This window comes from Zalophus californianus, chromosome 5 (assembly GCF_009762305.2).
Source record: "Zalophus californianus isolate mZalCal1 chromosome 5, mZalCal1.pri.v2, whole genome shotgun sequence".
Classification (NCBI taxonomy): domain Eukaryota; kingdom Metazoa; phylum Chordata; class Mammalia; order Carnivora; family Otariidae; genus Zalophus; species Zalophus californianus.
Genome location: NC_045599.1, coordinates 84,909,727 through 84,936,708, shown reverse-complemented (window position 1 = coordinate 84,936,708; position 26,982 = coordinate 84,909,727). Strand labels below are relative to the sequence as shown.

The 26,982-nt window shown below is 33.6% G+C and overlaps 1 protein-coding gene across 8 annotated transcripts in view; it reads right to left on the bottom strand.

The window, feature by feature from the left end:
- FER (FER tyrosine kinase) overlaps nt 1–26,982 on the bottom strand; it is a 449,342-nt gene that overhangs the window by 337,220 nt on the left and 85,140 nt on the right. For 6 of the 8 annotated variants that reach the window (XR_003522180.2, XM_027606296.2, XM_027606298.2 and 3 more), the window contains 2 exons: nt 18,308–18,481; nt 11,263–11,362 (listed from right to left, as the gene is read on the bottom strand). Coding sequence is in view for 5 of the 8 variants with exons in the window: in XM_027606296.2 (XP_027462097.2) it covers nt 11,263–11,362; nt 18,308–18,481 (274 nt within the window). In the remaining 3 variants the exon portion in view is untranslated. Of the gene's footprint in view, nt 1–2,073; nt 2,094–11,262; nt 11,363–18,307; nt 18,482–26,982 lie in introns of those variants that run through there. The other 2 variants (XM_027606300.2, XM_027606301.2) reach the window with 2 other exon arrangements.

The following is a 26,982-nucleotide window of genomic DNA, read 5'->3' as shown; positions in this document are numbered from 1 at the left end:
GTGTTCTTTACAATTTCTTCCTCATTTCCCTGACTTCTTAATGTTGGGTTTCATCTTAAGACTCTTCTCTTTCCTATCTTAATTAACACCTTTGGTAATGTCATCAAACAGCATGGCTTTAAATACCAACTAATATTCAAGTTTATATTTTTACTCCAGACCTCTCCCACAAACTCTCCAGAGCTAGAGATTCAAGTACAAACTTGATGACCCCACTTAGATATCTAATAAGAATCTAAAAACCAAACTCCTGATCTTCACCTCCAAATCTGCTACTCCTACGTTTTTCTCCATCTCAGTTAAAAATAACACCATCCTTCCAGTTGTTCAGGCCAAAAATCTTGAAATCATCCTTGACTTCTTTCTCTCACACATACTACATCCCATTCATCAGCAAGTCCTTTAGGCTCTATTTTCAATATGTACATTCAGGAATTCCATATTTCTGAACTCGCCTACCCCCTAAAATTATTTGTAACCCCACAATCAGTACACACAGCGCTTTCCAGGCCCATCGCAGATATGCGCATGTGCAGAGCAGCAAAGGGGTCATTTGATACACACGTTCCCAAGTGAGGTCCAACAAGGCTCCGTCTGCCTTTTTGTTTCGGCTCCCGTGCTGTAAGCTGTCCATTTTGCAGTCTATTTAGTTCCACACCGATTGCATTTTTGTGCTTTTAATTGATGATTCTGCTGTCTAAAATGGCTAAACGTAGTGCTCAAGCGCTGTCTACTACTCTTATGATAGAGAAGACTATCACTTGTTTTACAGAGAAAATATGTGTTGGATAGCTTTGTTTAGTCATGAGTTGTAACACTGTTGACTTTGAGTTCAATGTTAATGAATCAATGACAATATATACTAAAGAAGGTGTATTTAAACAGATACACAAAACAGGATGATGTATTGGATCAGTCATCAAAAATGTTGTGACCTGGGGTTCCTGGGTGGCTTAGTTGGTTAAAGCGTCTGCCTTCTGCTCAGGCCATGATATCCCAGTCCTGGCATCTAGCCCCGCATGGGGCTCCCTGCTCAGTGGGGAGTCTGCTTCTCCCTTTGCCCCTCATCCTCCTCATGCTCACTCTCTCTCAAATAAATAAATAAAATCTTAAAAAAAAATGTTGTGCTTATAGGAACCTAACGCCCTAAGTTATGTCCAGTAGGAGCAATGATTTAGTGCTCAGCTAACACTAATTTAGTGTTCAGAGTGATTTCACAGAACATAACTACCATAAATAACAAGAATCAACTGTATATCCAGAAACGGACCACTTCTCACCACCTCTGTTACTATCACCCCAGGTCCAGGCAAGCATGAGCCCTTGCCTGTATTACTTCAATAGCCTGGAAGTAATCTCCTTACTTCCATCCTCCTTCCACGCCTCATAGTCTCAACAAGGCTGCCAGAATTATCCTATTAAAATGTAAGTTAGTTCATGTCACTCTTCTGCTCAAAACCCACCATGGCATCCCATTTTATAGGAGTAAAAGCTGAAGTGTTTTAAAAGAACGACCAAAACCCTACAAAATCTGGGCCTCCCTCCCTCACCATCGCTCTCCCTCTCTGATTTCATCCCATACCTCCGTGTCTTTATTAGACCCCAGTTCCAGCCACACAAGCGTTTGTACAACTCCTCAAATATGCCAGACATGATCCCATCTCAGTGACTTTGCTTTGGCTATTCCCTCTACCTGGAGTACTCGTCCCTTCCTCGCTTCCTTCACTCTTCATTGATACGTCTCTTTCTCCATGAAGCCTGACCTGATCATCCTCCCAACATCCTATCCACCTACCGTGTTTCATTTTTCTCCATGGTACTCATCACCATCTAATATATTATACGTTTCACTTACTTGTTGTATTAATTAGCTCTCTTCTCTAAAATGTAAGGCTGATAGAGGCAGGAATTTTTGTATGGTTTGTTATCTACAATATTCCTAGTGTAAATAACAGTGCCTGGCACATAAAAAGAAAATACATAAATTGATACGGTTCTTACTCTTAAAAAATAAATTTAAGCTTAAATAAAATTTTTACAAAGTTAAAAGTTATAGAAAGTTTACAATTTTACCTTCTGCATCTGTTTATATCATCTTTCTAGTAATCAAGTCCAAAACTAATATTGTTAAGGAGCTCACCTATAAAATATAGAGGAAAATCAGCAAAAGGATATCATTTCTCTTAATCTCTTTGTATGTGAAACTTAGGTTTGTTTATTCAATAAAACTAAGAAAAATAGGGACAAATCAAATTATTGTGCTTTAATTTTAATTTTAGGAAGTTCTCTGAATAAACAAATCATGTAGCATATCCCATCCCACATAATATTTCAGCATCTAATGAGGATATTATAACTGTCACTCCAATTTCCGCAACTTTAACCCAAAGCAAATCAGATTAACAATGAAGAATGTCATTACTCTTTATGACCTTGTAAAGTTCCTATCATATTAAGCTCCAGGCAGCAAAAAGCATTCATGCCATAAGTTAGCTGCTGATACATCATGTATTAATAAGTAGGTCCCCCCCCAAAAAAAGAAAACTTCTCACTTGCAAGCTACATCAATAGAAATGATGATCAACAAACACAGCTTGAACTCGGCTTTGGTCTTTAGCAAGTCCTGTATCCAAAATGGATTTCTTTCCTGAACTGAGAGGTAAATTTGAATTTCAGACTGTTTGTCTAGAGGACCTCCATATACCATGCACACACGATTCTAATTTTTAAGTCTCCAAGATTTAGAGATTATTGAACAGAAAGGCCAGGTGCCATTCTTGTTGGACTAAAAATGAGAAAATCAACTAAAAGAGCCTTTAAAAAGTTTTATTCATTTTTTTTTTAATTTGGATTTATTTAAACATAAATTTAACCATCTGTCTCAAATCTGGACTCATTTCAAACTGGTTTTCATAATTAAAGTACTCTAAAGAGACAACTCAATGGATCTAATCAATTTTAATTGGCTATAAAATACCACAGAACTATTCATAATGCATAAAGAGGCAATTTAAGAAAATCTACTTCCCAATTACAGAAAAATTTACTTTTGAATGAGACTTGCGGCTAACTCCCCACAGTTCTAGCCGTAGGTATCCTCTTATTCTGTCTGCATAGGATAAGTGAGGGCTTGTAAATAATCAGGGAGTTTACAAATCTCTTAGCCCTCTGTTTTGTTTCCCATAAAGAAAGAAAATTTGAAGGAGAGTTTGTTTCCCTACTCTTGTTATAAAAGTGGGTGAAGAGAGCTTCTTTTAAACTTCACTAGACTGACTGCTATAGGCATGTGTAATGGGGAGTAGCTCATCTCATCTTCTTTTTTCTAGATATGATGTATGATAAAGCAAAAGCATTCAGACTTCTACTCATGTAAGAGAAACCCCTACAAATGTTATTGTGGGTATTCTGAGGCTTGGTAAATATAAAACCCTACTATAATTCTAGCCACATAGAATCATTTAAATAGGCTATATAAGAATATATAACTATGAGAGTTATTTTGAACATCTTTTCTGATACTTCAGTATATCTTCAAGCAAACTATAAAACTTCAAAGCAAAATTGTATTTAAATTCACTTAATCCAAAACCATATGTTTAATACGGTATTGCTTACATTTTATAAAATTACCATACATTACATTTACTCTTAAAAAATATTTTTGACTTTGGAAAAAAAATGCTACATGGCATATGGACAAAGGAACTGCATGTAGGTATATAGGTAAAGATTATGCATATTTTTTACAACATAAATAAGTGGAAGATTATAGCGAAATAAAAAAATCTGGGAATGAATAAACTCATACAACTCTCAGAACAAATGAAAAAAGATGATGAAGTCCACTAAGATGCTAACCTTAGGTTAAAGTGTTAAGTAGATACCTTTTAAGAAAAGACCCAAATCACAATTATTCAGGCATAATCTGCAATGCCTAAAATGAAAACTATGTTGCATGAGATTAAAGGCAGATTAGACATTGTAGAAAGAAAGATTAGTAAACCTGTAAATATAGCCATTGAAATTAATCAAAATGAAACAGAAAGAGGGATGCCTGGGTGGCTCAGTTGGTTAAAAGTCTGACTCTTGATTTTGACTCAGGTCATGATCTCAGAGTCCTGGGATGAAGCTCTGCCTCCAGCTCCATGCTCTGCTTGAGATTCTCGCTCTCTCCCTCCCTCTCCCATTGCCCCTCCCCCTGCACTCATGCACTCTCTCTCTTTTTCAAAATAAATAAATAAATGTTTAAAAAGAAAGAAAGAGAGAAAATAAGACGGGGGGAAATAATGAGAAATATCAATTGGCTGTGAGACAACTACAAGCAACCTAGTATATATGTAACAGGAGTCTCTAACAGAGAGAACAGAGATGGGGAGACAGAAAATATATGTGAAGAAGTAATGGATAAAAGTTTTCCAAATATGATGAACACTATAAGGTCTCAGATACAAGTGGCTCAAAAACCACAAACACAAGGGAAAAAAAAAAACTACAGCAATATACATCATGATCAAATTGCTTAAAACCAATGATAAAAAGAAAATTCCAAAAGCTACCAAAAGAAAATAAAATGCACAGAGCACAAAGATAAAGATTAGAGCAGATTTCTCCATAACATGATACTAGAACAACATCTTTAAAGATCTGAAGACAAAAAAAATGCCAAAATAGAATTCTATACCCAATAAAGATTTATTTCAAAAACAAAGGTGAAATAAAAACTTTTTCAAGCATGCCAAAACTCAAAGAATTTATTACCTACAGACTTAATAAGAAACATTAAAGTAAATCATTCAGGCAAAAGTAAAATGATACCAGATGGAATACAAAATGCTAGAAAAGACAGCTACATAGATAAATATATAAGATGTTCTATTGTAATTTTAAAAATAACTGACTAAACAAACACAAAAATATTAACAAGGTAGGGTGGACTTTACAAACATATGCAAAAGTAAAATATATTGCAATAATAGCACACAGACCAGAAGACTATACCATTGTAAGAGTCTCATGTTAAAAGCAAAGCATTATACAACATATGTTAAGAAAAAAGAAAACGAAGAAGATAGCAGGAGGGAAAGAATGAAGGGGAGTAAGTCGGAGGGGGAGACGAACCATGAGAGATGATGGACTCTGAAAAACAAACTGAGGGTTCTAGAGGGGAAGAGGGTGGAAGGATGGGTTAGCCTGGTGATGGGTATTAAAGAGGGCACGTTCTGCGTGGAGCACTGGGTGTTATGCACAAACAATGAATCATGGAACACTACATCAAAAACTAATGATGTAATATATGGTGATTAACATAACAATAAAAAATTTTTAAAAAAGCAAAGCATTATAATAGCACCTGAAGATAAACTATGGTAAATTAAAGATAACATAACAAAACAAAAAGTTATAGGTAGTAAGACAACAAAAGGGATAAAAAGGAATCTTAAGAAAATGTTTCAATTCATCCAAAAGAAGGCAGATAAAATGAAAAGGAGAATAAAGAATACGTGGAACAAAGAGAAAACAAACTGCAAGACGACAGATTTAAACCTAACATTATCAAAAGTCACATTAAATATAGTCTAATTATCTCCATTAAAAGGTAGAGGTTAACAAGATAAAAAAGCATGACCTAACTATATGGTGATTACAAGAAATGTAATTCAAAAATAAAGACTAAAACATTAAAGAATGAAAAAAAAAGATATACCATGTAAACACTAATCAAAGTAATGCTGGAATGGCTATATTAATATCAGGTAGAATAGATAACACAACAAAGAATACTACCAGGGATAATAAAGGTCATTTTATAATGATAAAGGGGTCAAGTCATCAAGGGATATAATAATCATAACTGCTTATTCACCTAGTAACAGATTTTCAAAATACTTGAAGAAAAATATTGACAAATACAAAAAGAAATAGACTAATCCACAACTACAGTGGGAGATTTCATTTGCCCTCACTCAATCATTAATATAACAAGTAAACAGAAAAATCAGTAAGAACATAAAAAAATCAAAAAACACAATTAGCTTACTGGACCAAAAGCTGACAATATAGACCACTCCAACCAAAAGCAGGAGAATACACATTCTTATCAAGTGCATATGAAACATTTATCAAAACAGACCATACTGTGGGCCAAATAACATATACACATAAATTTAAAGAAATGAAGTCATAAATATCCTCAGATCAAAATGGAATTAAATTACAAATAAAAAATATAAATACCTCTAGAAAAATGCCAGAAGTTTAAAAAACTAACCCACACACTTTTAAATAACCTATAGATCAAAGGAAAAACAAAAGGGAAATTAGAAAGTATTTTTAATTGAATGAAAATGAAGATGGTGTATGAAAATTTTTGGAATGTTGCTAAAACAGTACTTAGGGAAATTTATAACACAAAATTCCTGTAGAAAAATAACAGTTCTCAAATCAATTATTTTAGCTTCCATATTAAGAACATTTACTTTTTTTTAATGGTGGAAACTAAGCCTAAAACAAGCAGAAGGAAAGAAATAATAAAGATTAGAGCATAAGCCAATTAAATAGAAAGCAGAAAAATAGGAAAAAAAAAACCATAAAGCCAAAAGCTGATCTTTGAGAAAATTAATAAAATTGATAAACCTCTAGCCAGAATGATTAGAAACAAAGAGAAAAGACATTAAAATACCAGTATCAAGAATGGGAAAGAGAAACAATGAATCATGGAACACTACATCAAGAACTAATGATGTAATGTATGGTGATTAACATAACAATAAAAAATTTTAAAAAAATAAATGGAAGAAAATGTCAAAAAAAAGAAAAAGAATGGGAAAGAGAAAGTCACCACAGATTTTACAAATTAAAAAGGTGAATAAGGAAATATTATAAACGATTTAATAGCAAAAAATTCAACAACTTAGGTGAAATGGACATTTCCCTGAAGGATACAACCCATTAAAACTCAAAAAGAAAAAGATAAACTAAAGAGTTTACATCAATTCAAAAACTTGAGTTTATAGTTTAAAAATCTTTGCCAAAAAGTAAAAAATAAAAACAAACAAACCCAGATGCCTCACAAGTGAATTCTACCAATATTTAAGAAATATTACCAGTTGAACAAAAATCTTTCTTGTTGAACAGGAAGAAACCATCCACAGAATAGCATTATCTTTAAAATAAAATGAGATAAAAATACAAGAAACAAAGATATAGATAAAAATTATGAAAAAAAAACTTAGTCAACCATATTCAACAATATAAAAAAATGATAGTGCATCACAACCAAGGAGTTTATCCCAAGAATGTAAGATGGTATAATACTTAAAACGTGAAAATCAATCAAAGTAATTCATATCAAACAAAAAGAAGAAAAAATATTTATCTCAATAGATATAAAGAAAGCATTTGACAAAATCCAACATCTACTCTAAAACAGGAATAGAAAGGAACTTCAACCTGATAAAAACTTTGAAACTATAGCTAACTTAATACTTAATTTTTACTTTTCCCCTAAGTTCAGGAACAAGACAATTATCTTTGCTCTTTCTACCTCTATTCAACATTATACTGGAGGTTCTAGCTAGGGCAATTAGGCAAGAAAAAGCTATCCAGATTGGAAAGGGAAAGTTAAACTTTCTTTATTCATAGACAACATGATCGTGCAGGAGTTCCTTTGTGAGGTCATTTACTTTTTATATGGATAAATGTGATAGAAAATTTTGCCAACATTTATAGGCATTATGTCAAAACCTTAGTTCAGATACAAGCTTTATAGATTCACAAAATTGTTTTATGGCTAAACCTAAACAGGTATTCAACCAACTTGTATATTCAGAACTTAATCTGCAATAGAAAAGTAAAACCTGTGCATTTTATATTCAAGAACTCATTATTCTATGCTGCTATCAAGAAACACTCTGAATTATTAACTTCAGTTGAATAGGGCTAACTAAAATTATTTTGGTTGTTCTCAGTTTACATGTTATAAATAATAATCAATAGACTAATGTTCAAATTAGTCCAAGTCAATTTAAGACAAATATTTGCTTTCTCAGCTCAGCACAGAGCAAAACAAGTTTAATACTTAAGATATATTACCAAAAAATTAATTAAAATGCTACATTCATGTTGCAAATTACTGTTATATTTTACATTAGACAACATAAACTAATGTTCCTTTGGATAAAAACTTTAATATTCAAAATTTAAAGTATTTTGTGTAATCCACACAGCAGGGGTCAGGAATCTGGAATTTAAGCATTAACCCAGCCTTCCTCTTGATCGACTGTAAGTGCTAAACCTCCAGTTGCAGTAACTGAGTCTTTAACTCCCAACCCATTCTCAAATCCAGAATTTAACCCTTGCTACAGGAATTATTTTCAGGCCTTGTTTCCCCGCAAAGCCTTATCTCCCCTAAAGGCTTGTCTTCTCTAACTGGAAGCTGTATGTGAGACTTGGGTCTTAAGAACTCCTAATATCCATGGTTGCTAGAACCACAGCCAGGGTATTCACTGTCAGTGCCCAGCAATCCCTAGAGACCATGCCAGAACTACCCTGGTCTGGCCTATACAGATGAACTAAGGTTCTGACATAAAGTCTGCAAATGTTGGAAATTTTACTATCCTTACAGAGTAAATTACTTCACAATAGAAACCCTATTTCCACATTAAACATAAAAAGTAGTTTGATAACAGAAACAAAGTGTTCAAAAATATAATTTTATACTTTTTCACAAAACATGATAGTTTTGATTATAAAAAGATAAATTTACATATGTGTCAAGTATCGAACACAATCATATAAGAACTTATTTTAAAAATACGTACTCTATGGGTTATAAATTGACTTAATGACACCAATCAAATTTTTGAAAATAGGAAAATATTATCACTAATTCTCCTTTTAGAAGGAGAAATGTAAATAAATTCATGAGATTCAGCCAAATAATAACACTTCTTGGGACCAATTAAAACTACAATCTTCAGGGGCGCCTGGGTGGCTCAGTTGTTAAGCGTCTGCCTTCGGCTCAGGTCATGATCCCAGGCTCCTGGGATCAAGCCCCACATCGAGCCCCACATCGAGCCCCACATCGAGCCCCACATTGGGCTCCCTGCTCTGTAGGAAGCCTACTTCTCCCTCTCCCACTCCCCCTGCTGTGTACCCTCTCCAGCTGTGTCTCTCTCTGTCAAATAAATAAATAAAATCTTAAAAAAAAAAAACAAACTAGAATCTTCAAATTTTCTAGCTGCCTTCCTACTATTAATACAACACTAAATGGTATTTTATCTAGATTAAAAGTAATAAAAAAACAATAAAGAACTATTATCTGTGAAAAATATTTGATAATATAAGCACTATGTACAAGAACTATTTAAAATTTTATTACATCAGAATTAGATTTCATTTATTAAAGCAAAATAAACTATATCACTAAAAAATGGATATCAAAGACTAGGGAATAAATATCTATTTTTTTTTTTTAACTAATCATTCTCCAACAGATACAGACCTAGAGTGAAATACTTAGCATACCTGAATTACAATACAGTTGGATTAAGTCATCACTTGCTCTGGGTGAATTTAAATAGGGATATTTTTAATACAGGGCAATAATTTGAGAATGCTACCCATGCATTAAATAACACACTTTATAAAAATTAACTATTTTGACAGATTAAGTAGTAATGCTTAACATGCAAAACTACTTCTAAACTACTCTTTAAGCAAGGGACCTCTTGTACATAAACTGAATTTTGAAAGAGGTTAAGACTTGCAGTTCATAAATAAGAATATCAACTAGAAATGGGTAAGCTCCTTGAATGCCTAGGAAATACTGCTTGAATTTCAATAACTTAAAGATAGCAAATGGTCAGTAAATATTTCTCGATTATCTAAAGCTCTCTTTAAAATAATAAAGGAATTAAAATTAGATATATGAAATTTGAAAATCTATGAAATAATCATACAGTGTTGGAACTCACATCCAATACTATCTGACTCCAAAGTATGTGTGTATGTATATATATATATATATATATATATATATATGATCTTTATACAATGCCATTTTTTTGTTTTACCACTTAAATAATTTAAGATAATTGAATTACAAAAGTATTTTAAAAGATATGTTTATATTAATAAAGAGATCATGATCTCAAAATACTGGTTGAGGTACATGAAAAAAAAGCAGAAATAAGAAAACTTTAAACACAGCTTCATCTTCCCTAAAAAAAGTAGTAGAAACACTGCAAAAAGCAGAAACATGAGGTAAATGTGTGAGGGGTGGGGACAGGAACAGAGGGAAACAAAGTGTTGGCAGGAAAATGGGGAGCAGAGAGAAAGCAAGAGAAAGGGGAAGGATAGAGAGAAGGAAAGGGAGGAAGCAAGCAGAGAGCAGCCAGAGGAGGAAGATGGGGGAGACAAAGGAAAGAAGTAAGAAAGGGAAGGAGGGAGAAATGCATCCAAATCAGGATCTCTTTTAGTCTACTGGGATTAACAACAAAAACATAGTATTTTCATTGTACAAGATATATTCAAATATAGAGCTATTTATTTCATTTACCTCAGGAAAATAAGAATATATACACAACAAGTAGAAGACCAAGAGAAAATATGTTGAGAAAAAGAAGATGGAGCTGCTAAATAAAGCTTATATTTAGACAGGAAGAATTTTTTTTTAAAACCTCCAACTTATACAATTAAAAAAATTTAAATATGAAGACTGTTTACTCACATTTAAAAACTCATAACCATAAACACTTGTTTAAAATATAAATAATGTTTCTCTTTCTATTTACTTCCATTTATGAAAATGTTAGGACAATATAGGCACAGAAAATTAAGCTATGAAAGCAAAATAATGCTATAAAATAACCTTGTCTTTTAGTGGCTTTTAAATACCACAGGTAAAAAGAGGACTAAAAAAGGTGTCTAAACAAACACAACCCTATTTTTCTTATTCAGTATTCAGTATTAAATAAGTAAATCTGATGGTGGAGAGAAAATTTTAAACATTCTTTGCATTCTATTACCAGTGCAATGTAATTCCATTTAGTATGAACTACTCAAAAATATTTTACATCATTTTAAAAGAACAAAAAAATAAAAAGACGTATTAAATAGTGTGACAATTAGTCTATTTTGGCATATTTTGATATTTTTAAAATGTGAATTGGTCTAAGTGGAATCATTCTGCTACTCATAAAGACAACCTTCAAATGATGAGAATAAAAATCACTAAAATAATTTTCCATAACTTTTCCATACCTTTAGCTAAAGCTTCTTTATATTTCTCTTTGGCAGAATTCATTTCTTTTATTAACTGTCTATAGCTGGATTTTAATTTCTCTAATTCTGTCTTTGTAACCTGTCAAAAAAAAAAAAGAACAAATTTTAAATTACTCCCTTAACCCCTGGCAACCACTGATCTTTCTATTGTCTCCATAGTTTGTATTATCCAGAATATCATATAGTTAGAATCATGTAGTATGTAAATTTTTAGATTGGCTTCTTTCACTTAGTAATATGCATGTAAGTTTCCTCTGGGTCTTTTTGTGGCTTGATAGCTCATTTCTTTGAGCATTAAATAATATACCATATTCAATATTCTGTTGACAAGTCTGGGGCTTTTGCCTCTTCATATAAACTTTAGAATCAGTTTTTCAATATCCACAAAATAACTTATTGGGGACTTTGATTGGGATTGTGTTAAATCTAAAGAGCAAGCTGGGAACAACTGACATCTTGATAATATTGAGTCTTCTCATCAACAATCATGGGATATGTCTCCCAATTATTTCTTCTATGAATTCTCTCATTGGAATTCAGTTGTTCTCCTATAGATCTTGTATATATGTTGTTAGATTTCTACCTAAGTATTTCATTTTTGGAGGTGCTAATGAAAATGGTATTGTGCTTTTAACTTCATATTCCACTTGTTTATTGTTGATGTATAGGAGTCACTGACTTTTGTATGGTAACATCATATCCTGTAATCTTGCTATAATGACTTACTAATTCCCAGTTTTTTTGTTGATTTTCTTGGATTTTCTACATAAACAGTCATGTCATCTGTAAACAAAGAGATTTATTTCATTGTTCCCAGTCTGTATATATTTCTTTTTCTTGTCTTATTGCATTGGCTAAGGCTTCCAGTATGATGTTAACAAGCAACAGTAAGAGGAAACATCCTTGACTTGCTTCTGATCTTACTGGGAAAGTTTCAAGTTTCTTACCATTACTTATGATGTTAGCTGTACGTTTTCTGTAGATATTCTTTACCAAGTTGAGGAAGGTTTCCTCTTTTCCTAGTTTACTTAGAGTTTTTATCATGAATGTGTACTGATTTTGTAAAATTTTGTCAAGTGATTTTTCTGCATGTCAAGTGATTTTTCTGCATCTATTTGCATGCTCATGGGATTTTTCTTTTTCAATCTGTTCATGTGATGGACTGCATTAACTGATTTTCAAATGTTGTACCAGCAGATTTTTGCATCTATGCTCATGAGAGATACTGTAGTTTTCTTTTCTTCTAATATCTTTGTCTGGTTTGGTAATGGTGGTCTCTTGGATTAGTTAGGAAGTATCCCTCAGTTTCTTTTTTTTTAAAGATTTATTTATTTATTTGAGAGAGCGAGAATGAGAGAGAGAGAGTACATGAGAGGGGGGAGGGTCAGAGGGAGAAGCAGGCTTCTCACTGAGCAGGGAGCCTGATGTGGGACTCAATTCCGGGACTCCGGGATCATGACCTGAGTCGAAGGCAGTCGCTTAACCAACTGAGCCACCCAGGCACCCCCTCAGTTTCTTTTTCTGAAAGAGATTGTAGAGAATTGGTATGATTCCTTCCTTAAATATTTGATAAAATTCACTATCTGAGCCTAGTGCTTTCTGTTTTGGAAGGTTATTAGTTATTGATTCAATAACTTTAATAGATATATGCCTATTCAAATCGTCTATCTCTTCTTGTGTGAGTTTTAAGCAGACTGTGTCTTCCACAGAATTGCCAAATTTCTTGTATGAAATCAAATTTGTGGGCATAGAGTTGTTCACAGTATTCCTTCATTACCCTTTTAATATGGACTATGTAGTTGATGTCCCCTCTTTCACTCCTGATATTAGTAATTTGTGCCCACATTGTTTTTATTAGTTAACCTGGCTACAAACTTAATGATTTTACTGATATTTTCAAAGAACCAGCTTTTGATTTTGTTGATTTTCCTATTGGTTTTATGTTTTCACTTTAACTAATTTCCACTCTAGTTTGTATCATTTGTTTTCTTCTGCTTACTTTGGATTCAATTTGCTCTTTCTTTTTTTTCTAATGCCCTAAGGTAGAAGTTTAGAGGATTGATTTTAGATCTTTTTTCTTTCCTAACATACATTCATGCTATAAATTTTCATCTAAGCACTGCTTTTGCAACCTACAAATTTTGATGGGTTTTATTTTCATTTTCATTTAGTTCAAAATATTTTTTAATTTCTCTTGAGATTTCTTCTTTGATCCATGTGCCATTTAGAAGTATTTTGTTTAATCTTTTCCAAAGAAGACATTTAGATGGCCAACAGACATATGAAAAGATGCTCAACATCACTCATCATCAGGGAAATGAAAACCAAAACTACAATGAGGTATCACCTCCACCAGTCACAATCACTAAAAGTAACACAGGAAACAACAGATGCTGGCGAGGATGCAGAGAAAGAGGAACCCTCTTACACTGTTGGATAGAATGCAAATTGCTGCTGCTACTCTGGAAAACAGTATGGAGTTTTCTCAAAAAGTTGAAAACAGAAGTACACTATAATCCAGCTATCTTTCAATTACTAATTTCTATTTTAATTCCATTGTGGTCTCAGAGCAGACACTGGAAGATTTCTATTCTTCTGAATTTATTAAGGTATGATTTATGGTCTAGAATGTGGTCTATCTGTTGAATCTTCCATGTAAGCTTTAGAAGAATATGATTCTGCTGTTATTCAATGGAACAGTCTGTAAATGTTCACTGCATCTAATTGATTAATGGTACTATTAAGCTCACCTATGTCCTTACTGATTTTCTGCCTGCTGGGTTTGTTCATTTCTGATGGGGGGGGGTGTTAAGTCTCCAACTGTAATGGAGTATTCATCCATTTCTTCTTGCAATTTTATCAGTTTTTACAGCTCCTTCAGTATTTTGAACTTATGTTGTTGGGCATATACAAGTTAGGGATTGTTATGTCTTCTTGGAGAACTAACCCCTTTATCATTATGTAATTCCCTTCTTTATCCCCAATAAGTTTCCTTGCTTTGAAGACTGCTCTGTTTGAAACTAATATAGCCAATCCTACTTTCCTTTGATTAGGGTTAGCATAACATATCTTTCTCCATCCATTTACTATCAATCTGTATGTGTCTTAATATTTAAAATGGGTTTCTTGTAGACAACATATAGTTGGGTCTTGTTTGTAAATCCACTCTGACAATCTCTGTCCTTTAATTGACTCATTTAGACCACTAACTTTCAAAGAACTTATCTAAATACCTGGGTTAATGGCAATCATATTTGTTAGCTTCCTATTTGTTACCTTTGTTATTTATTCCCATTTTTGTCTTCCATTATTTTTCTATGGTTTTGATATTTTATACAATTCCATTCTCTCTCATTTCTTATATATCAGTTATATTTCTTTTTTAACTTTTTTTTAGTAGGTGCCCTGGAGTTCGCAATATGTATCTATAACTAATGCAAGCCTATTTTCAAAGAACACTATACCACTTCACAGGTAGAATGAATACCTTACAATAACAATATAATCGTAATACCTCTTTTCTATCCCGTATATCATTGCTGTCATTCATTTCACTTATATATAAGCATATATAAACTTATATATGTATGTATACACACATACACACCCAAGATACATGATTGTACATAACTGAATTTTATTGTTGCTATTACTATTTTCAATAAACTGTTACCCGTTAGATCAAGAATGAGAAAAATAAGTTTTTATTTTATCTTCACATTCTTTCCCTAATGGTCTTTTATTTTTTTAAGATTTTATTTATTTACTTGTCAGAGAGAGAGAAAGCACGAGAAGGGGGAGCAGCAGGCAGAGGGAGAGGGAGAAGCAGCCTCCCCACTGAGCAGGAAGCCCTATGTAGAGCTCGATCCCAGGACCCTGGGATCATGACCTGAGCCAAAGGCAGCCACTTAACCAACTGAGCCACCCAGGCGCCCCTCCCTAATGCTCTTTCTTTCTTTACATAGATCTGAGTTTCTGACCTATATCATTTTCCTTCTCAATCCACTGGCTACAGGTTTCCTCAATTTTCATTTGTCTAAGAAAGTCTTTATTTCACTTTTGAAGGATAATTTCACAAGGTATAGAATTCTAGGATTGTGGGTTTTTTTCTCTTAACACTTAAATATTTCATTTGACTACCTTCTTGCCTACTTAATTCCGAGGAGAAGTCAGATGTAATTCTTATATTTGTTCTTCTATAGGTAAGGTGCTTTTTTACTCAGGCTTCTTTCAGGATTTTTTCTTTATTTTTGATTATTTTAGTGTGAAATTGATATGCCTAAAGGTAGTTTTTTGGTCATTTATTCTGCTTGATGTTCTCTGAACTTCCTGGATCTGCTGTTTGGTGTCTGACATTAATTTAGGGAAATTCACAGTCATTATCATTTCAAATATCTCTTCTGTTCCTTTCTCTCTTTCTTCTCCTTCAGGTATTCCCATTATACATATGTTACACCTTTTGTAATTACCCCACGGTTCTTGGTTAATTCTGTTCCATTTTTTTTTCAGTCCTTATTCTCTGCTTTTCAGTTTTGTAGATTTCTACTGATATAGTATCATTTTCAGAGATTCTTTCCTTAATTGTGCCCATTCTCTTATTAAGCCCATCAAAGTCATTCTTCACTTCTGTTACAGTATTTTTGCTCTCTAGAATGCTAGAATGCCTTTTGTTTCTTTCTTAGGATTTCCATCTTTATGCTTACATTACCCATCTGTTCTTTCATGCTTTTTACTTTACCCATTGGAGCCCTTAGCATATTATACATAGTTGTTATAAATTCCTGGTCTGATAATTCCAACATTCTTACTGTGTCTGGGTCTGATGCTTGTTCTGTCTCTTCCAATTGTGTATTTTTGCCTTTTGCTATCCCTTGTTATTTTTTCTTGATTGCTAGGCAGGATGTACCAGGTAAAAGAAACTGATTAAATAGGCCTCTACTAATATGGTGAGAAGCTGTCAGAAAAGGGGAAGCATTTTATACCCTATGTTTAGGTCTCAATCTTTTATTAAGTCTGTGCCTCTGGCTATGAACTTCACATGTGCTATCCAGCTGAGTAGCCCACTCCCCACTCAGAGTGAGCAGGAGTTATGAATTTTCCTCCCCCCAGATTACTTAGGTTAAGGGTAAACAGTTTCTCCTGAGAGCAGACTTTATTAAGGACAGAATGCTTTGACATATATCAAAATGGTTCCTTTTCCCCTCCCCCTGCTGGAGCATGAAATTTTTTTCCAATATTCACTGTGAGAACCTGGTAGAGGTCTGGGATGTAAAACTCACTGAAGTGCAGAGGCCTCTCAATAAGTGACTCCTCCTGGAGTTTTTAACAGTCAAAATTGTCCACACTGAGCATCCAGAACTTGTCAGTTACAGTTCAGGTGTTCCTATACACAGCACTGCTTCCCAAAGAGGTTTTTGCTCTGGTAAATTGTGATTCTCTGTATTTACTTGTCTGTCTCTCCAATTTTAGGGGGAGCCAATGGCTCTGTCACCTCACTTCTCTTAAGGATCTAAGAAGAGCTGTTGATTTTTCAATGTGTTCAAATTTTAACTCTTTATTAGGATGGTGTGACAACGTCCAAACTTCTTACATGCCAGACTGGAAACTGGAATTCTTAACTTTTGAAGTTGCTAAAGAACCAATTCATTGTTCTCCAAACTGGTTAATTAATTGTAAAAAGCAAGCATTTATCCTGTTTGTTGTTTATGAACTATACCTCAGGGTAGCCAAATAGTTGATGTAAGAAAACTTTTTATTGAAAAATTACAGTTAACAATCACATTAGGAATGATAGAAGTAAAATGCTGCCATTTTATAACCCCTACTAAAATAATGGATCTAAGCAGCAAACATCAGTTGTTTCTACTGGTGAATGGCTGAAGGGAAACTTTATCAATAGGTTGATCAGTCTGGCAGCACTAGAACCTATTAGTCAAGTTTAACAGCACAAAAGATAAACAAGAAGACATTAGATAGCTCAAATATGAAAAAAACAGGAAGTCTATACCAGTATCTATGATATATTCTTGCCCCCCCCAAAAATAGCCAGAATTTTATCAAGCAGTTTACAGGAAAATTAAGGATAAAGGAGTATGTGAAATCACATCAAAAGATGATAACAATAAAATCAAAAATTAAACAAATTCAATTCCATAGAGTAAATTACCCAGTTTCTTCCACAAATAAATGGCATTTTAAAAAGGTTGGGGGGAGGTACCTACAGGTTAAAAGAAAATTATTCAAATGTAATGTGTGAGCCACATTTGGGTCATGATTCAAATGAACCAACTGTAAAAAACATTTAAATGACAACCATTTGAGCACAATCAGGATATTTAATAACCCTAAGGAATTACTGTTATTTTTAGGTGGGTTAATGATAATATGGTTAAGTTTTTTCAAAAGAGTATTTATTTCTAAATATGCTAAAATATTTATGGATAAAATGATACCTGGAATTTTCTTTAAAATGATCCAGTGTATTAGAAAAGGTAGGTGAGTATAGATTTAAAAAAAAAAAAAACTTGACTATGTGGGTGGATCAGTCAATAGGAGTTTGTTTTATTATTCTCTCTTCTTTTGTATATTCAAAATTTTTGTAATGAAAAACACTGTTTTTCATTACAAAAAGTTATCCGGAAGGGACAAACTCTCACTGTAAAGAAAATTTAAAAATATCTTAATTTACTTTGTCTATATTTTTTCATATGCATAGTAAAAATAAAAATAATAAAATCTAAAAGAGCTATTTCAATAAGTAAAAAATAAAAATTCTAAGTGATAAGAAAGCACTGTATCATAGTTTAATTGGCAGCATTCTTTTTCTTTCAGAGGAGTACATAAAGTAACAGTACATCTTATAATCAATTGTGTTTTATATTCAATAATAAAATATTACTTATTAGAGACACCAAAACCTATTTCTCATCATAAAATGATGAACAATTTTTAAAGTCAAACAAGATAAAATATTTCAGTGAATTTAAAAATCACATTAACAAAATTCCAGAGTAGAAAGACTGACCTTGATCATCTCTGCTTCTATCTGCTGATGAACACCTATAAAACTTTTCTTCACCTGCTGCTTGTCTTTGATCATCATCGTGAGCCTGTGTAAGGGTCCAGAATTTAGGTCCTCTGCATGTGTCTTCATTATTCTACTAAGCTGTTCCGTCTGCTGAATCATAAGTAGCCAAGACTTTTTAAAAAATAAAGAAATAAAATTAGCATGTGTATTAAAGGTTTCCATTTTACTGTGCTTTAAGTATTCAGGAACATTAAGTATTTAGTTTTATACAAATTACGACATTAATATAAACATGCCAAGTTTCTGGCAATTGTACAATGAGCTATGAATGGTTCATATTTAATGTCTTCAAGTACAAATACTTTAAAAATTAGTAATCAGAGATTATGCAGTATTCTATGAAAGGGATTAAGCTCTTTGAGAGTCCACATTTGCAGTCATCATTTTACCACTTCTTGTCTGTTTGTCAATACATTGATATAATGCTTCTGCCTATACCATGCTACTATCTCAGTAAGGTCACCATTTCCTAATGTTCAAAATGCTACAGAAATTTAACCATCTTTATTCTTAGCATTTGATCTGATCCTGCTGACTCACTTCTTCCTGAAACTCTTCTTTTTTGGTTTGCATGGCTTCTCATATGCCAACATACCAACTTGTCTTCTCCTCTTCCTAAAAATCCTTCTCAATCTTTGTACCTGCTTCTCTTTGCTGCTTATGTCTTAAATACTGGTAATCTCTGGATTCCTGTCTATTCTCATTTCTTAGTAAATACCATTAGCTCTCAATGGTTTTTCCAGCACATTTCTTTAAAGCAGAAACATGTAATGGTGGGTTTGGGACAAGTGGGCATATGGATACTGCTAGAAAAACAAGTCATTTGTTATTAGACATTCTAGTTTCTAGATACTAAAAAAAGTAACTGAGGAATACCCTTCACTATAGGTCTTCAAAATTCTATTCAGAAACAATTGTTGGAGATTTATCATGGTCAGGTAAGATCCACGTTAAAGATTAAAAAATAGACAAGGTATGATTTCAGATATTTACTGAAGATTGGAGTAATTTTTTATGCTATTACTTTTGATCTATGAATGAACAGAATTATTCTTCATTGTTAATGTTCCAATATAATCCTAAATTAAAACTGAATAAGCACCTAAACCAAAATAACAGCATAAAAGAAGCAAATTCTTAGTCATAGTCAGAACTCACCAGGGTCTAACTGGATAATCTGGTTTTTGATACACTAACATACATTTTTTTGAAAGTTAACCTTCGAAGACATTTGTTTAGGGAGAAAGGCCATTTGTAGCTATGAAAAGCTATTATGAACACTGAATAAAATGTGGCCTATGAATTCATCATATTTACTTTCAAATTCAAAAATCTAACTACTAATATGCTCTAGATACCACAAAGCAATTTAAAACTGATGTATCTCTTCCATTAAAATATAAAATTTAGGGGTACCTGGGTGGCTCAGTCATTAAGCATCTGCCTTAGGTTCAGGTCATGATCCCCAGGTCCTGGGATAGAGCCCCCACATCAGGCTCCCTGCTCGGCTGGGAGCCTGCTTCTCCATCCCCCTGTACCACCCCCACCCCACTCATTCTCTCTCTCAAATAAATAAATAAAATCTTCTAAAAATGAATTAATTAAAATATAAAATTTAACCAAGATGAAAACAGTGAAAAACAAAACTATACAATATGGATTAAAAACAAACTAAATGTCCTAATAACTCTTATAGCTTTGTCTTTTTCATTTTATATATATATTTATATATCCCTCTAAAAAACACAACATTGGGAAAACATTCTATAGCATGTACAGAATGTTAAGGCTACCAAAAAAAGAAAAAAAAAAAAAATGAGAGGAACCAGTGTTTCATTACCTATCTTCAAAAAATAAATATTCTAAATTCTTTGTAGCAAAAAATTTTTGAAATTCTATGTAAGAGTCTTTGCAGCCCAGGAGAGAAGCCTTCTTGGAAGCCAACATTAAAGATGACACAACTAAGTCGGCTTGCCTTCCTCCTTCCAGAAAGGCACATCTCATCCTGCCTAAGAGCCCTGTTTACTGTAGTCACTGTGGGAAGTCCAACCCTTCCAAGGTATATATCCTGACCCCAATTATCAATCCTATAATGCCCTCAGTATTTCCTAATCTGACCCAGGATACTCTCTAGAGAATCCCGTACCCTCAAAAACTCCTGCTCTATTATTAGAAAACTCCTTATACTTCTTATCAGGACTTTCCATTTATCTTCTAGCTTTTACAAAAACCCGGCTTTATCCCACTCCCAACATCCTAATACCACTAATAAATATTCCCTCTCTTCCTAAAAAGGTCTCTGTTCCTTTGAAACTGTCACCCTTCCCCAACAATCCATCAGGAAGTCTTTCTGATTCTCTATCCAAAGTCTACCACAAATCCACCCACTTCTTTCCATCTCCACTGCCAATCCTTTTGGAGGTTATGACTATCTCTGGTTTAGACTATTAGAACACCTGCAAATTGGTGTCCTCTCTTCTATTCATGCTCTTCTCCAACCCACTGCCCTTAAAGTAGCAAAAGAAAGTACAATTCTCTTGCATGAAACCCTACACTGCCTTTCCTTTTCATTTGAAGAAAAATCCAAATTTCTTTCTAAGACCTATTTGTCTCAGATCATCTATCCTCTATCTATCCTTCCAGCTTCATGTTTTGCCATTCTCTACCCAGCTAAATAAATTCCAGAACCACTCTTGTTCTTTCAGTTTCCTGAATATTCACTCTTCCTGAAAGCTCATCTTCTCCTTCACATGGCAAGATCCATCTCTTCCTTTAGGAAGCAGCAAAATCTCATGTGGATCTAATCCTAGCTATTCTCTCTCAGCTCTTAAAACAACTATTAATCTGTATGTATACTTGTTGGGGTTTTTTCCTGTCGCCCCAACTAGAATGGAAGCTCCATGAGGGCAGTGTCATGTCTCTTTTCTCACTAATTTAGGTATTTACTGTGATGCCTTAAACAGCAGCTACTAAATATTCTTTGAAAGAAGAAAGGAAGGAACGGAGGGAGGCATAAATGCAAAATAAAACCATGAATTAAATATATGCCACTAAAAGATTTTTAATTGTTTGAAACTGGAATTAGATAGCATGGTAGCATTGCCAATTATGACAGGGAAGGAAAAATTAACAGGCCTATCTTCAACTGATAAAACAACAGAGGGATTAGAGCAGACATAATGCAATATGAAATACTGCCTAGAAGAAATGTATGAGTGGGCAAGAAAATGTTTGGGTGGTATATAACTTGAATTAGATGGGTGGCTAGAATATTTGTTATAAAGAGAGAAGAGTAAAATGTTAACAGCTGCTTGATAAAGAAACACAAAAGTAAAAATGTACTTCAACATTTGCAATAAAACTAGTATAGCACTTTGCAGATATGGCTCTTTGGTTATGGCACAGGAATGGTCAGGGCACAGATAAATTGTCTGTTGATCAGGATAATTTGTGGAAGATAATTCTTTGTAACCTAATAAACAAAATACTGTAGGCCATTGGCAGGCATTTGAATTGCTTTATTATACAGAATTCCGCTTAATGGTAATAATTCTGTTAATAATATTCCTCATAAGGGGATATTACCAGTAGTCAGTCACTGATGCTAAAAGCCAGATAAGAATTATTAAAAAATAAAAATATCTAAATTTAACTTTAGAAAAAATTAATCATAGGGAAAAAACAATAATACAATATGAAAACAAAACCACTGTGGTTAAGTTTATAAAACAATATAAATATCATAACTATTAAGACATGAGCTACAAAATGTGAATGCAATAATGTAATTATAAAAAAACTAGACAAAAATCCTAAAGGAAACTAACAAAAATCAGGAATGAGAATTTGGTAAGAAAAGTGTAATTGTGTCCATTTCCCAACTTTTCAAATAGAAAAGTCAATAGTCAGCTTTATTTCTAAAGTTTGTAAACAAAGAAATATAGACTTAAGTTTCAAAACTTAAACAGGAAGTGAATGTTTAGAAAAAAAACGTATAATACAGACCTTCTAAATTATCAAAAGTAATTTTTGAGGAAACTGTCCATTAAAAAAAAGAAAAATAAAAGAAAAAAATTACTAACAATTAAAAATAAGTTGCAGAATAAAAATTATACTAAACACATCTGTTAAACATTATCCGTTAAACATCTATGAAAAGGAAAACATTATCAAATCAGAGGTGGGAAATTTCACTATAGGCAATAAATAAGTAACATCAGTAAAATAAAATAACATACAACAAAAAGACAAGTAAAAGGGGCGCCTGGGTGGCTCAGTCATTAAGCGTCTGCCTTCGGCTCAGGTCATGATCCCAGGGTCCTGGGATCGAGCCCCGCATCGGGCTCCCTGCTCAGCGGGGAGCCTGCTTCTCCCTCTCCCACTCCCCCTGCTTGTGTTCCCTCTCTCACTGTGTCTCTCTCGGTCAAATAAATAAAATCTTTAAAAAAAAAAAAAAAAAAAAGACAAGTAAAAATCCCCCAGAAAAATGTGAACAATAAGATTCAGTAGTCATTATGTTCAAATGATTTAAAATTGAATTCTAGACACAAAATACAAAACAAATAAGGGCACATTATGATGTAAAAGAATATCATTACAATGAGTATATAACTATCATGAATCTTTTCATTCCAGAAAAAAGTACATCAAAACACACAAAGCAAAACAGTGGAAAATGAATGAGAAATCAAAAGTAGTTGGGAAAATTAAATCATCTCTACCTGTGGCAGATAAATGTAAAAAATAAGTAATAGAGAATATCTGATCAAGTAATTTAATAATGAATATGTTTGATTTGTTGTCATATATAAAAAATTATATACTATAAGTATAAAAAATACCTATTTTTAAAGAATCTATGGAATATTTTTAAAAATTAGATAATACTGGGCTACAAAAAATTTTATAAATTTCTTCAAAATCAGAAAATAGTTCATACTAACTATACTGTCTAGCTTGCCTCTTACATGGAAAAAATTAAGGAAAAAATAATCAACAGAATTTTTTAAGAAAAAAGTTAAATCATCCCTAAAAACAGCACAGGCTAAAGAGTAGTTTTTTTTAAAACTAATATAAGACCTAGAAAATAACAGTAAGCAATATACTATTAAAATCTATGATACAGAGCTCAATTTGCTACAAGATTCACAGTCTTTACACTTCCATTTCTAAGTAAGAAAAAATAAAAATAAATTTATTAAACATTCAGTTTTAGAAGTTGGGAAAGGGAGAACAATGTAAAATCTAAGGAAACTACAAAGAGGAAACTGAAAAGAAAAAAATAAAAAGTATTTATTAGTCAAAAATAAAAACAATCAGAGAAAAATAATGTTAATAACATTAAAAGGGAGAGCTGACAATAATGGGAAAAAAGAAAATAAAGAATCTGAAATTAAGTCTAGGAAATGAGAAACACCAGAGATTAAGACAAAATTATAAAATTTTTGAGAAAAAAATGTTTTTCTCCTATTAATCTGTCTTTCGTTAGTTTATTTTTTAAATATTTGTTATGTTTAATTGACAGTTGACATATTAGTTTCAGATATATAACACAGATATATAATATAGTAAGACATGCTCCCACAAGTGTAGTTTCCATCTGTCACCATACAAGGTTATCAATTACATTATTGACTATATTCCCTATGCTGTATTTTAAATCCCATGACTTACATATTTTATAACTAGAAGTCTGTACCTCTTAATTTCCTTCACATATTTTGCCCATCCTCCCTACCCCAAAACTTTTAAACATATTTCTCTAAATCAAATTCTCTCTATTGAAACAAAGAAATGAGGAAAAGAAATAAAGCAACCTACCTGGTGTAGGTTCTATTTCCCTAACTGAATCCTCACATTACCAGACAGCAAATTCAAAGAGACCAATAATCATGAACTACATGATTATCATGAACCAATTATCAAAATATCTCTAATAAGATACAAAGCTCAAAATGTTTTGCTAATGAATTCCAAACATTTATGAATTAAGTACCTTTGATACTACCTAAAATGTTTCTAAGAAATGACAATGAAAAAAGTTCCTAAAATCACCATGACACAGACATCAAAAAGTGGCAAAGATACTACAAAAATAAATTCTCTTATAAATGCGAATGCAAAATCTTAAAACAAAATATTAATAGGACAAAACAGTCCACTGAAAGAAAAATATCTCATAGCCAGTTTTGAGACATTTCAAAAATGCATACCTAATAGTCATATATAGAAGTATTCCCGTAAGAGCCAAAGACAAATAAGGCCACTTAATGTCAACAATGTTATTTAACATTGTTTCCAAAATGCCTCTAACTGAGAGAATCTGAGTAAAAATATTTTAAAGAAAGATGCTCACCCATTTTAATAATAAAAAAACACAAATTAAGCCATTGGAATTATTATTTTTCATGTATCAGGTTGACAAAATTAAATAAAACAATACATTCTATAGGTAAGAGTTTGGGGAAACAGATTCTCTAACACACTGTTAATGGAAAGGTGAATTATTGAAATATCAAGTGGGCAAACTTTATACCCAGAAATTTTACTTCTTGGAACTTATCTCACACATAAGATTTGTACAAGTATACAGATTATATTTACAAGGACATTTATCACAGGTTTAATAGCAAAAAGAGTCCATCAATAAGAAATCAAAGAAATTAATTATAATGAAATGCAGCCGTTAAAAATTAAGATAACTTCATGTGACATATATAGAGAAAGGCCAAGGCATATAATGAGGCTAAAATGTCAAACTGCAAAATAATTTATAGAGTACAATGATATTTCTATAATATGAACAAACATCTTGTGTGGGCATGTGCATCAAAAAAAATAGAGCATAAAAATAAAGATATATGTGAAACGTAGAAAAGATAACAATATTCTCTTTGTCTTCAAACCTGAATTGCCTCGTGAAAATTTAAATATTAGAACTAATCAAAACCAAAATGATTTATGTTCCATTTCAAATTGCATCCACAATTTGTTCAAAATACACACACACTGTGACGTAACACTACAATAGCACTTCCAAATATAGAGCCTACTAAAATATGAAACACCAGCATTGAATGTATCACTCCAAATTTAGTACAGATGCTTCCATGAAATTAAATCGCAGCTCTCATGCATAACAGGAAACATTCATCACACTAGGAGGCAAAATAATGTCCAAAGTAAAATAATATAGGGGCACCTGGCTGGCTCAGTCAGAAGAGCATGTGACGCTTGGATCTCAGGGTCGTGAGTTCAGGCCCCACAGAGGTGTGGAGATTACTTAAATAAAAAAACGTTTTTAAAAAAAGTAAAATAATATAGCACAAGATGAGTTACTTTGTTAATCATTACTTGGTAGTGTGAGAAAATATAAAACAATAACAGTTAAAGATAAAAGAAAATACTAGGCAAGACGGCGGAGGAGTAGGAGACCTGGATTTCGTCTGGTCTCAGGAATTCAGCTGAATAGGGATCAAACCATTCTGAACACCTACGAACTCAACAGATCAAAGAAGAGAGTAGCAACAACTCTCTGAACAGAGAAGCGACCACTTAGTAGAAGGTAGGACAAGCGAAGAAGTGGATCTGAGGCGATATTCGGGAGGATAAAGGGCGCTGGAGGGGGCCTCCGTGGGCCGCTTCTGGCAAGTGATAGAGCCGCGGAGCACAGAATTGGAAATTGTAGGAGTCGACTCCGCTGAGGGACGTCGCTCCAGTGGCTAAGCGGGAGGTGGAAACCTTGCGGGACAGTGTGGACTCAGGACCCTCGGGGTCACAGAAAGACCGGGGGTGCCTGAGTGCAGCAGAGCTCCCAGGTATCAGAGCAGGGAAGCCGGCTGCAGAGACCGAGCCGAGGCATGGGCTCTCAGCTGGGGGTTGCCATAAACTGTGATCTGCAGCCCAGTCGGGCCACTGCGCCTCCAGCAGGGACCCAACAAGCAGCAGATCCGGGGAGACTCGCCTTCCTCCTCCGGGAGGAGCGGCGCAGGAGTGCACCGCAGGGATCTGCTGGGTTTGGAGACTCCACACGGGGTCGGGTACCAGAAATAGAAACGCTCCGTCACAGGCCAGGTGAGCACGGAGTGCGGCCGGAGACCGGGGAGACGGGAGTGATTGACTGCTTTTCTCTGGGGGCGCACTGAGGAGTGGGGCCCGAGTTCTCAGCTCCTCCGGGCAGAGAGTGGGAGGCCACCATTTTCACCCTGGTCCTCCAAAGCTCTACCGAGAGCTTGCAGGGAACAAAATTTCCTGAGAGCAAACCCCAGCAGCTTGCTTGACCCGGACCGACAAGGGCGGGGCAATTCCGCCTCCGGCAAAGACATTTGGGAACGACGGCAAACAGGCCCCTCCCCCAGAAGATCAGCACGAACAGCCAGCCAGCCAAGACCAAGTTTACCGATCAAGGAGAACGGGAGAACTCCAGCGCTAGGGGAATACTGCACATAGAATTCATGGCTTTTTTACCATGATTCATTAGTATTTCAAACTTAATTTTTTTAACTGTTTTTTTGTGGGATTTTTTATTTTTTTCCCCTTTTTCAACCAACATCTTATCAATCCCTTTTTTAAAAAAACATTTTTTATTTTTCATTTTTAGAGTCATATTTTAT